Here is a 12,836-nt window from a genome sequence, read left to right on the forward strand (position 1 = left end):
GATGTGATTTGTTGTCTCCGTTTTAACAAATGTGTATTTTTCTGCAGCTTGCTTGTCCTTAATGGAGATATTTTCATGTTCCATCCTTTCCTCTGCCTTCTTCCCCAGAAATAATCTCTAGTTTGAATTTCGTATTTCATTCCTTTTATTTTTATAGTTTTATTACATATGTGTGTTTTAGTGTATAACAGTGCATCCTTCTTCATGTGTTGTGTGGCGAATTTTGGAAGGTGGTGTCCTATATTCCATTATTTTGAATAGGAAAAATAATAATGAATTTCCAGACCACTCAAGATCCTAAACAATTTCCCGGATATAGCCTAAACACTCAACACTGATCTGACAGTTCACCAAGGGATTTCTGCACGATACAAAGCATTTAAAACACAAGTTACCTAATAGTTAAACAGAAACAAATGCGTCTGTAGGTGTGTTTCCGTTTAGTATGTAAGAGTTTTATACAGTAGTAGTGTATACAAATCATTTTTCTTTTATACTGCAATAAAATATTAATATAAATAAATTAAGAAAGACCCCTTTTCTTTTATTGTAAGTTACAGATTTTTCTCTCTCTCCAGTCTGGATGCATTTTACAACTGATGGTGATTTCGAATCATATAGTTAGCTTGTAACTTTCTGTCGGCATGTTCTAATATGATTAAAAACAGCACCAGCAGGGAAGCATTTTAGAATCAATCTATTATATGTAGTATGTTAAAGATACACAGTGAATATAAAGAATACTTAATAAAATAAAATCAATAGGAATTTTATTAAAATGAATACATAACAATTGAAGATTTGTCAGAGTAGATCTGGTGCCCAGAGAAGAAAAATGGAGGTTTTAGTCATTGTTGCTGTTTGGCAGTAGGTGAAGATAAACAGGAGTGAGCATATGAACGAGTCAGTTGAAAAAATAAATGCCTGAAACCAGCGAACTGATTCAGAGTGTTTTCTTCTTTACTCTTGAAACTTTTAAACAAATAGCCAGAGATAAAGCAAGGGAGTAGAAAAACCTCAAATAGATGACTTTTTATTTTTCCTTCACTTGCAATTTGTGCAACTGCTGAAATGAGGTTGCTCTTATTACGTTTTTGAATGTGATGATTCTCGTCATGTCATGATCACATTATCAACAACAGAAGTCATTTTGACTCTAATCTAAATTTTTTTAAAGTAAAACTTGACATTTTATTTGGCATTTGTGGCTTCTCTTTTTTCCTTTTTCTCTGGCCAACCAAGAATATCAAATTAAATGAATTCCGAACTTCCTCATTGTTTGGGTCATTGCTGGGTAATGCTTAGTGTTAGCCTTTCTTTGAATGCATTATATGTTCTCATACTTTTTCCTTATCTTGTGAAATTGTCAAATGAGATGACATTTGTTTCCAAAAAGCAGTTGCACCAAGACACTTGGTTTATGGCACCCTTAGCATCTTGGTAGTTTTTTTCACAGTGCCCTTAGGACAGAAGAAATTCTGCTACATAAGTAGTTAGGTCCAAATCACTTATAGTAGTAGTATACGTGATATCCATATGGTAGATGTTGCTCTGTTTCCTAAGATGATTTTGGGAACTTAGGCTGTAGGCTTTATACATGAAATATTAAGTATTCTCTTTGAGAAAAATCCTTTACATGTAAGTGATTTGCCTCAATCAAAATATGGAGTGTATTCATCATTAAATCAAAAGTTAAAACATGAGTGCAGGTATTTCTGTGAATCAGAAGATACAGAAGCAAGCAAAGTTCTCTTTTTAAAATATAATCTTAGGCCTTCTTGGATTCTAGGTTGATGGCACTGGTGGTGGCAGCTTAGTTTTTTTTTATCTTTCTGAATTCCCACATAAAAATAGAACAGCTAGATAACAAAACTAAAACCCATGAAAACATTTGTAACAAAATTCAGTGAAAAAATATTCCCATGAACCCCAAAATATAACTAGGTGAGAACTAATAAAAAAGACCTATATTTGGTCAGTTTTTGTGCATTAAAAAGTAAAGAGAAGCATTGGGATGTCTGATGGCTCTGAGAACAGAAGCACTCAAAATAGTCAACAAGTATCCACTGGTAAGTACAATTAGCCAGTTTGAAACTGGGAGGGATTTTGCCAACTTCATTAGGTGAGTGTAAGGTTAAAGTGATTGGAACAGCCTAGTTTTGTGAATTCTTGAGTGTGACCCTCCAGTGAACCTTCTAGGACTCCACTGAGGAGAGGAATCAAAATAAACATGAATGGAATAGAGACACTGTGAAGAGAAAGTTCAGATAAAAATAGAAGGGGAAACGGAGCAGGATATCTCAGAAAACAAGCCATCATATTTTCAAGCAGTACATGAAAACAGCAGAGGGAACATTATGAAAGTGGAGGTTATCTGAACCAAACCATATTCTAAAAATTTAAGAAGATTAAATTCACAAGAGGTCTTGTAGGAATATGTTTGAGAGTGTTTGTACCAATTTTGAGTCCCATCAGAAGTGCTTATGTTCATCTGACATTTGATAATGTCAAAATTTAAATTTTTTCCCATCTATTGAGGCTGCGTTTGAAACATCTTTTCCTATTGAAATTAAGCAAATAAAGATATTCCCTATATAGACTTTTAAAAGAATTTTAGTTAGATCTTTCATGTTTACATTTAATCTATCTGAAATTGTTTGTTTTGTATGGTGTTAGGAGTCCAGTTTCTTTGCCTCTATATTTAGATAATCAATAGCATCATGTATTGATTTTTTTTTCCTACCTTCCTTAACTAATCAGCAGTACTAGCTCTGTTGTAAATCAAGTTTATGTGCATGAGTTTGTTTCTTATATCTGTTACTATGATGTGTTTGTCTATGTCTGTATTAATATCGTATTTTGTTTTCTTAACTCCTAAGGCTTTGTATTAAGTCTTCATGCCTTCATTTTTATTTGGGGAAAAATTGATAAGTTTATGATATTCCTGTCCATGAATTCATAAATTGAGGTCTTCTGTGTTTTATGTATTTTTTTCATCATGGACTTATAAATCTTCAGTCTAATTTATGCCTAAGTACTTTTTTGTTGCTTTTTTGGTTATAAATTTTTTTAAGGTTATATTTTATATGTGTTACTGTTATAAATACAGTTGATTTTTTAAATTGATTTTTTTGTATCCATCAATCTTGCCAAGCAATTTTATTCTTATAGTTTATCTGTAGATTTTGGGAGGGTTCATATAAATAAACATCTGGAAATGACAGTTTTAAAGTTGTCAACATTAAACAAATGTTTTATATAGAATTTTTTGTAGATACACTTTATCAGAGTAAAGAAATTATTCATAGTGGTACCTCCTTATATGTTTTTTTCTCTGTAGCACCTTTTTCATTCTTAAGGTTGATTACTATGTGCCTTTTCCCTTTGTTTGATCAGTCTTGCTAGATAGAGATTTGTCAGTTTTACTGGGAATCAAATTTTAGCTTCATTTAGTTACTCTGAAAATTTATTTTTGTTTTACATCCATCAATATACTCTTTAATGCTTTTCTTTTACTTCTTAGGTTTTGTTATACTGTTCTTTAATCTTAAGTGTTTTAAATTTAATTTTCCAAATCTACCTGATTTGTCTGGTTATCTTTTTGTTGTTGATTTCTCCTGTAATTCCATTTTGGTTAGAGAATGTGGTCAGTATGATACCAGTTATTTGTTTATGTGTTTGAAACAAAGTGCATATTAACCAATTGGCAGGTGTACTGCTCTGTTTCTCTTCATTTAGTCAAGTTTGTTAATGTTTTTGTCTATACCTTATGTACCCACATATTGAACACATCTAGCATCATTCATTCGTTTGTTTAGACCTGGATTCCAATATATCCTCTTTTATTTCTTTAATCATTTTATACATTTTTGCATTCAGTATGGGATGAATCCAACAATTGGAATTTGACACACATCATTCTAATGTTTTTTATTTTCTGCTGGTTCTTATGTATGGTACCTTGTTTCCTTCTTTGTGTGTTAAGCTATCATTTTATGTTTCTTAGAACTCTGGGAATTCTTTGAGGACTAGGTGGAAGGATATTTCTCCTAAGGGAATTTCCATTTGCTTTTACTGGGCGCCTAAGATGCTATCAATTAAAAGCAAAAATATTAGCTTGAAGTTGTAGTCCACATAGGTAATGTGAATTCATGCTGATTTATGGCTATAAATTCTCAGAGAATTCCTTCACCTTCTTTTGTTGCACTGTTCACTAAGCGGTTATCACAATTATGGTGTAGCCTTTTAAGGTACCTGACTTATGAAAAGATCTTTTAACAGCTTTTCCATCTTGTGCAAATTTCCCCTTCAGGTATATAAGCTGTGGATTCTTTGAATTCTAGCCTTTACTTTGTTTCAGGAGGTGCTGAATTTCCCTCCCTCCTTTCCAGGCTCAGCAATACATTTAAAAATAAAAATGTAATCTCTGTTAGTTTTCATTGTTTTGTTCTCTGCTGTATCCTCCCTTAAATAATGTCAGTTATATAGTTGATACTCAGTAAATATTTGATTGGATGAATCAATATTTTGTGGACCAATTTTTTTTTTTTTGAGTAGAGCATTTTGGCTTTTTAATAGTGTGTTGCACTACCAAAAACATGTATCTTAGTCATTCTGTAGCTCTCAGCTGAAATTTTACTTCCTAGGGTAAAATTTCCTGCTTAGACTTCTGTTACATACTCTCATTGTTCATTGTACTTTGGGTTGGGAGGGTGGTGGTATTTCTGTGCTTCTTACTATCATTCATAATTGAATAGGTTTGATGCTTCTTTTTTTTTTTTTTTCCCATTCTTTCCTTTCTCTTTCCCTTTCCTCCCTTCTCTCTTTTCCTTTCCCACCCTGCCCTACCTTATTTCTTTCTTCCTTCACTTCTCTTTCTTTTTCTCTCCTTCCTTTTTTCTTTATAGTATCATTTTCCTTCTACATAAAGGTTTTTTAAAAAAGATTTCTAATGCATTTCTGATGGTGATGAGTTCTTTTAGGTTTTGTATGTCTAAAAAAGGCTACATCACCTTCATTTTAAAAAATATTTTTGCTGGGTGTGACATTAAAAGTTGATAGTTTTTTTTTCTTTAGAACTTTAAAGATGGTGCTTCACTCTCTTCTGACTTATTTCTAATGAAAAGTCTGCTGTCATTCTTATCTTTAGTCGTCTGTGTATAATGTACCTTTTTCTCTTTGGCTGATATTAAATTTTGTTAATTTGTCACTTGTTTTGTGCATTTTGATTATAGTGTATCTTGGTATAATTTTCTTCGTGACTCTCATGCTTAGGATTTGTTGAGTTTCTTGAATTTGTGTCTATAGTTTTTTTTTTTTTTTTTAACCAATTTGGGAATTTTTTGTCTATTATTTGTTTAAATATTTTTTCTCTCTTTGCTGTCCTTTGGAGACTCTAATTATACATATATTAGGTCTCCTGTAGTTGTCCCATGGCTTACTGATGCTTTCATTTCTTTGCTTTTTCCTCTCCATGTTTTAGTTAAGATGGTTTTTATTATGTTTTCAAGTTTACTAGTCTTCAGCATGCCATTCTTTTTACCTTCTTTTTACAAACAAAATGTAATTGTAACTGTTTTAATATCGTTGTCTACTAATTCTGTCATCCATGTTATTTCTATTAATAGAAACATAGTTTCTATTGATTATTGAGGTTTTTTCCTCTCCATTATTTATTATATTTTACTGCTTCTTTGCATGGCTGGTGACTTTTGCTTGGATGCCAGTCCTTGGAAACTGTATCTTCTTGGGTGCTGCATATTGTTTTGTATTTCTGTTAATAATCTTGAGATGTCTTGGGGTTGCAGTTAAGTTACTTAGAAGCCATTTGATCCTTTTGAAACTTCCTTGTTTTTGTTGTTGTTTGGTTTTTAAAGGTTTTGTTAACCAAACCAGAGTAGCCTGTAGTTTAGGGCTAATTTTTCCGCAACTACCGAGGCAGTACTTTTCTGAGTACTTTATTCAATACCTTGTGAATTATGTTTTTCTGCTGTGGCTCATGAGAACATAAATGATTCCCAGCCCTGCGTGAGCCCTGGGGATTGTTTTCTCTGTTCTTTGTTGGTGGCCCTTTTCCTAGCTTCTGGTAGTTTGCTCACATGCATGTGATGATCAGTACTGAGCTGAAGACTCAGGAGGGAATTTTGCCAGAGCTCTTTCTCTGTGCATCTGTCTCCAGTCTAGTACTCTAGCCTGCTCACTCTATCTGCCTTGAATTACTCAGACTGTCTTTGACACTTCTTCATTTTACTGAGTTTGCTGGGCTCCACCTCCCTGGGTTCCATCTTCCTCCATTGCAGCCTGAAAACTCCTTCAGTCTTAAAAGAAAGGGCAGTTGGGTTGTCCTCGATTCTTTTTCTTCTCCCGGGGATGATTGTGCTGTACTGCCTGAAAACTGTTGTTTAATACATTTTGCCTGTTTTTAAGGTTCTTTTGGGGGTGGGGTGGGAATCCTACTATTCCATATTGGTTGGAAATGGAGGTCTTAAGATTGCATTTTTAGAAATTATATTTTGGTTGAGAAAATGGATGCAAACTATTCCTGATAAAGAGGATAAGATTTTGTGTCAATATTCAGAAAAGACTTGGATGCTTTTTGTTGTATAAAACAATGTATAATGTGTAATACTATGAAAAATAAATTCCGATTCTTATAAGAATTCCCATCCTCAAGATTCCCTAAAATATAATAGGCCCATAAATATAGTGGTCATACATTTTCTCAGCTGTGAGGTAAGAATTTTAATAATTAGTATTCCTTACTCAAAAAATCTGTGTTATACAGCATAGAGTAGTATGTTATCTCTTTATTATTTAATCTGGCTCAGTAAATTAAAGACTTACAGTAAATGTGCTAATGAAATTAGAAAGACGTTTTATCAAGGAAAAAGAAAAGTAAAGACCTTTCTTATTATGGCCAGAAGTGCTAAGAGATACTGCTTGGGGTATATGAAAGTTTTTTTTTTTTTATTTGAGACAGAGTCCGATCTGTAGCCCTAGGTAGAGTGCAGTGGCGTCATCACAGCTCACTGTAACCTCAAACTCCTGGGCTCAAGTGATTCTCCTGCTTCAGCTTCCCGAGAGCTGGGACTATAGGGATATGCCACTGTGCCTGGCTAATTTTTCTATTTTTAGTAGAGACGGGGTCTCACTCTTGGTGAGGCTGGTTTCGAACTCCTGAGCTCAAGTGATCCTCCTTCCTTGGCCTCCCAGAATGCTAGGATTACAGGTGTGAGCCACTGCACCTGGCGAGGGTATATGAAATTTTAAACATAATTTTTTCTACCAGGATAAAGGTACTGTGATAAGATTAAAAGAATGTGATTTTTATTTTTTTTATTATTATTTATTTATTTTTTAACCTCAGATGACCAACAAGGGAAGGAATGTGATTTTTAGAGTGAAGAACCCTGAGTTTGAGCAGTTATTCCTTACCTTCTGCCTGTATCACTTTGGGCTGGCTATGTAAAATCTTTGACATTGTTCATATTTAAGAATGAGATCTTTAAAAGATCATTAGTTTACTTTGAAAAAGCATTTCAGTTAATAAATATTGAAGGAATGAAGAAATAGAAAATCATCATTAGAATGCCTCAGTAATAGGTGCTGCAGACAGTATTCGTAGATGACTGCTATAATAAATATAATTTGAGGACAAATGTGTTTTTGCATGCTCTCAAAGTTCTTCTCCAAAACATTTATTATTTAAGAAAGGGAAAACAGTAATTTACAGTGGAGAAAACTGGCAGATGCACTATCTTAATCATGATCAAGGTTTATGTCACCTGTAATAAGACAGTAATATCATGGGCACTCATATATTAGACTATATGCATCATATATGATGCACTTGAGAAGGGCAGATCACCTCTGTGGTGATGTGGCTTTAAAAATGCATAACTTCAGTCTAGTTATGAGAAAATATCAGACAAACCAAATTGTGGGACATTCTGCAGTATGTTTGACATGACATCAATGTTGTGAAAGACTGTGGTAAAATCTCAGATTGGAGAAGGCTAAGGAAACATAAACCTAAATGTAAGGGGTTGGGGAAACGGGTATTGTAATTTTAAATAGAGTAGACAGGGGAAGTCCTCACTGAGATGACTCGGTACTTGCAGTAGGTGAAATAGGAAGCCATGTGGAGATCTAAGGAGAAGAATATTCCTGAAGAACACAAGTTTAAAGGCCTGGAGACAGGAGTATGCCCTGATGTATCTGAGGAACAGCAAAGGAGACCGATATGGCAGGAGACAATAAGAGAAGGGAGAGATGGTAACAAAGGAGATTAGAGGTAACAAAGAGTAAGGTCATTTTGGAGGCCTTAATAATGGTGCAGGTATCCATTGTAAATGTGTTTTCTCTCCACTTCCTTTGATTTATGATGTTCCTTTATTCTGAGCATCAAATAGGTAAAGTATATAAGAGTATATAATGTGTAATATCTAACATCTAGCACTTTGTATAGTAGATGCTCATTCAGTGTTTATTGAATTAATTTATATGGCAAGATGTTTAGAACTATTTTAAAGTTTCTGTGTTCCCTTGCTGGATGAATGCTTTCCTTTTTAATTGCTTTCTGTAATATAATTCAGGATTCTGATCTCCCTGTCTATTTTTTAAATATAAAGGTTTAAAAATAATTTGTTACCTTCAATAATATCTATTTATGCTATGGAATAGATGTTGTCTTGAAATAATTAAGCATCTATTTTTATTACTTTCAGTATTTATAATAGAATCTCTTTTTCTTTGGATCAATCAATAATTCACTTTTTATATTACCAAAGATTCACATTTTTATAAAAGCAAATAAAAATCACATATTTCATTTAAGTCCTATATTCAGATCGATTTGTTTTAGAATCTTTCTTTAAATTTTTCTCTTTATCAACTAGTTTGATTGAAGTGCGCCAGGTTATTCCAATGGAGGGGTCCTTATTTTCACACAGGGAATATACTCGTACCAAATTACCTCTAGTTTTTAAAAGTTCAGTTGGTGTTCCACTTTTAGGAATTTAAATACATACATATAGAACATCTTTCATTGTACTGGTTGATGGTATTAACATATAGGAGAACTTTAGATTTAATACTGAATACTGAGGGGAGCAAGAGAGTATACAAGGGGCAGATAGGCAAAGAATTTGAACCTATTGTCTTACACAGTTTCATGATGGCCAGGTAAGCCCTATCTTTGCATTTTCTGAAAAAGTAAGTGTGCAAGTTTACACATACAGCCCTGCTTTTTTTTTTTTTTTCTTTTCATTAGAACTTTGAATCAGTCTGAAAGATGATTCTGGGTTTGGGGAATAATGAAAAGGTGAACAGGGAGTCATATGTTGAAACTGGACATTCAGATCTTTATAGCATAATTTCCTTATTTTTCAAAGAGCAGAAGAATCCCATCGTTTATCATGTTCTGGTTGGACTCCTTTCTTATCGTTTGCTGGAGTTTGAACTTCAGAGCTATGGTGTCAACCCTGCTGTAATATCTCAGGGGAGCTCCTAGTGTGGGGCTGGTGCCATGGCTCACCCTCCAACCTTTCCTTCTTCACTTCAGCCTCCAGCTCTGAGCTTTCCAATCCCCAGAGTAGCAAATGTTGAAAGAAGTTGCACAGGTAAGTATGTGGTGGGAAAAGCTGGGGGGGGAAATGGTACTGTCATCAGTATTTTGAGGGTGGATGTGGGGCCATTTTATCGGTGAGTCATTTTGTTAGGTTAGAAATATAATGTTTCTTATAAATTATTTTTCTCATAAAACCACCTAATAAATTATTAAATTAAAAAGTCTAGTGTTCTAAGAAGTCTTTTTAATTCTTGTTAGATGTGAAATAGGAAAAACCTTAAACTGACTAAACCATTAATATTATAATGCAAAGAAGGATTGTTAGTTTTTTAAAAAACTTCATATTCTCCACAGTGTATAGCAGGGAAAACCCATGTTTAGAAAAGAAACTAAGGAAAAAAGTTGGAGAAGGCAAAAATCCATAGATGATAATTTTGCTATATGTAGGTTGGTCTCAGAAGGAGGCAAGTTTTAGTTTCTTTCCAATGGCTTTAGACGTTCTATTCTCTTTCCTTAGGTTTTAGGCAGGTAGCAGTGTTTTTAATCTCTACAGGAATAGAAACTTCACACATCTTTTTCTAAGTCTTGACAGGAGGACTGGAACATTTCTACCAATCTGTAGGTTTGAGGTTAACAAAAATAAGTATACAAGCAGTGAAGGCACAGTATCTAGTATATGGTTCCAGCAGATATTTTGTTGAATGAATGAATAAATTCATCAAATCCTCTATGTGTGTGAAAGAGAGAGAAAGAGAGAGAAAAATGCCAACACACTGGCATTTTCTGTTTGTCTACCTTGCACTGAAAATCATGATCTAAACATTATAGGTTTTTGTTTTTCTTAAGGAATGATTTTTAGAAATAATTCTGTAGGGATGTAGCCCTGGTTCTTCACTACCTTATTACTGTTAAATACTGTCTTGCTTCTTTTCAAAAATTATTTTAGTTCTCTGAGATCTGTACATGTATTTCATATTCGTGTGATTTGTAGATTGTTTTGCACACAAGACATTCAGAATTAACCCTGAGAAAAGTAGACTTTTAATATGGCCTATGATTGCTAACATTTCTTCAGAGAGAGCATGTGAGCCTTGAAGAGATTGGGATACTAAGCATTTGGCATTTTATGTCTCAAAACAGGTCTTCAAAATACAGACTGCTCAGCAGATTATATCTCTGTTTTCTCTCTCAAGTTGTAGAGCTGGTTTTTTTTTTTTAATTTACCGAGAGCCACTGTAGAAATACCTATCCCCTAGCAACATAGACCATAGATCCAGTTTTTTCTCAACTTATTCCCTTCCTGCTTCGCGCTTTATTGAATGCATTCTTGCCCACCCCCTTTTAAGGATTGGTTTAAAATATTCATCCTCATGAGAATATTTTCTTTATGCTGGGAGGGTTTGTTTTGCATCCTAAATTTAGAGATTTTCTACTTCTTTGTATCCTTTTATTTGTATTTTAGAATTTTATGTCCTAATATTTAAGGATAAAATACTACCTACTTTAATTTTTAGGCTCTATTGTATGAGTTCTCAACTCTAATGTCTTGTTGCTCTTAAGAGGAACTAATTATAGTTGGTTCTTCAGTTGGTATATGATTGTGTACTTTTTTCCTGTGAATTAGCACTTTTTTGAATGATTAGAGTTTTGGTTTTAGGATGATGCACTTACCTTTTAAAACTTATATATTGGTGGTTCTGATGTGACTCTGTATAAGGCGTATTAGTATAGGAGATTTTAAGATTTTAGAAAACCACAAAATCTCTTAATCAAGTTGAAGCACGCATCTCATACCCTCCCTGATCAAAGTCAAACTCAGAGGCATTTATAGACATTTTGGTAACACTCCTTTAGAGAATTTGTAGATTTGGCGTGTATATGTTAAAGGATAATGGTATGTGGTTTTTTGAAATATCATCGGAGCAAAGCAGCTTCAGATAGCAGATTTCAGTAAACCATTTTTGGATTAGGGAAGAGTGATGTGTGTCCCCCTCCCACTCCCATCCCCATGCCTCTCCACTTTTCTGCCACATGTGGGCCACTGTGTTTTTTGGATGAGCCCTTCAAAAATATATAGAAATATACCCAATATTTCTGTAACCCTTGCAAAGGACTCTGTGTCAGGATATTTACTGCTCTCCAAAATAATAATTGAAATGTTTATATAGGTCCCTAGTTTTCTGCTAAAGCACATTTCCAACCAGTCATAGGTTTTTCTGTGCATCTACATTTTAACTGTCTTCATTATTCATCAGGGCTTTTATTGCTTATTTATCAGGCATTCTGCATTTGCTAAAACTGTGAAATGAATTGCTTTATTTCCATGCTGTCGATTTAATTTGATGAATTGGAAATTCTAGACATTAAAATTTATCTAAACCTTTACTTTTCTTAAATCCATCCTAAGAAGAGTCATGAGCTATTCATTATACATTTATTGTATTAGAAATATCAAGCCACAGTATTCTAGAACTAGGAGGATTTTAAGTATTATTTTTCTTATATGAAGAGAGATAATGTGTTCTTTTTGTAAAGATTTCCAGGTATTAAGGTCTTTGAGAAGCTGGAATTTTTTTGTTCAATATATGTGCCTTTTCCTCCTTCATTTAATCCCATTTCTTTTAGTGTTTTTCAGGGATTAAATAAACTTAGAATTATTCATGATAGTGTGAAGCAGGATAGGCAGTTCAAAATCCTATCACAAAAAATACTAGTAAAACAAAAATATCTCAGGTTACAAATAATTCCAGTTTGTAACAATATAATATTTAATATGGAAGTATTCTACTTTCCATAGAATTTGGGCACATCTTCAGATATTCTGGGTCCTTGTGATTGGTTTCCAATGTCTATTGGCCAAGACATATAAGTGTTAATGGCAATTTGCTGTGATTTTTATTAGTTTCTGCCTACTTTATAGACAAGAAAGAACTGGTGCATATATGTATATGAAGTGTTTGCTTGTACTATATATGGAATTGGGAAGGAAAGTAAAACGTCAAATTCTGTATTCAGCAATCAGAATATATTATTGAAATCTCCATTAGGAAAACAGAGTAAGAAAGGATCAGTTTTTCGCTTTCTCAGGCACTGTATGACCTGCATTTAGCACTCTTTATTCTTGATAATGCAAGGTGAATGCAAACTCTATGGCCAGGAGTGACAATTTAGTGCCTATGAAGCAGGGAAACGTCTTAATACAGATGTTTTTAATGTCATGAAATAATTGATTTTAATTGTTGGATGTATCTTATATATTTAATACTAC

General features: G+C 33.6%; 1 protein-coding gene across 10 annotated transcripts in view; it reads left to right on the top strand.

The window, feature by feature from the left end:
- The window catches only part of CNOT2 (CCR4-NOT transcription complex subunit 2), a 101,152-nt gene that overhangs the window by 36,489 nt on the left and 51,827 nt on the right, over positions 1-12,836 (top strand). Inside the window, exon 3 of one of the 10 annotated variants that reach the window (XM_069491581.1) lies at positions 9,393-9,620. The exons of 8 other annotated variants lie outside the window; for them this stretch is intronic. In XM_069491581.1, coding sequence (XP_069347682.1) covers positions 9,600-9,620 — 21 coding nt within the window. In that variant the 5' untranslated portion in view covers positions 9,393-9,599. The remainder of the gene's footprint in view (positions 1-9,392; positions 9,621-12,836) is intronic. One more of the 10 variants, XM_069491580.1, reaches the window with a different exon arrangement.

Source organism: Eulemur rufifrons, chromosome 16 (genome assembly GCF_041146395.1).
Source record: "Eulemur rufifrons isolate Redbay chromosome 16, OSU_ERuf_1, whole genome shotgun sequence".
Classification (NCBI taxonomy): domain Eukaryota; kingdom Metazoa; phylum Chordata; class Mammalia; order Primates; family Lemuridae; genus Eulemur; species Eulemur rufifrons.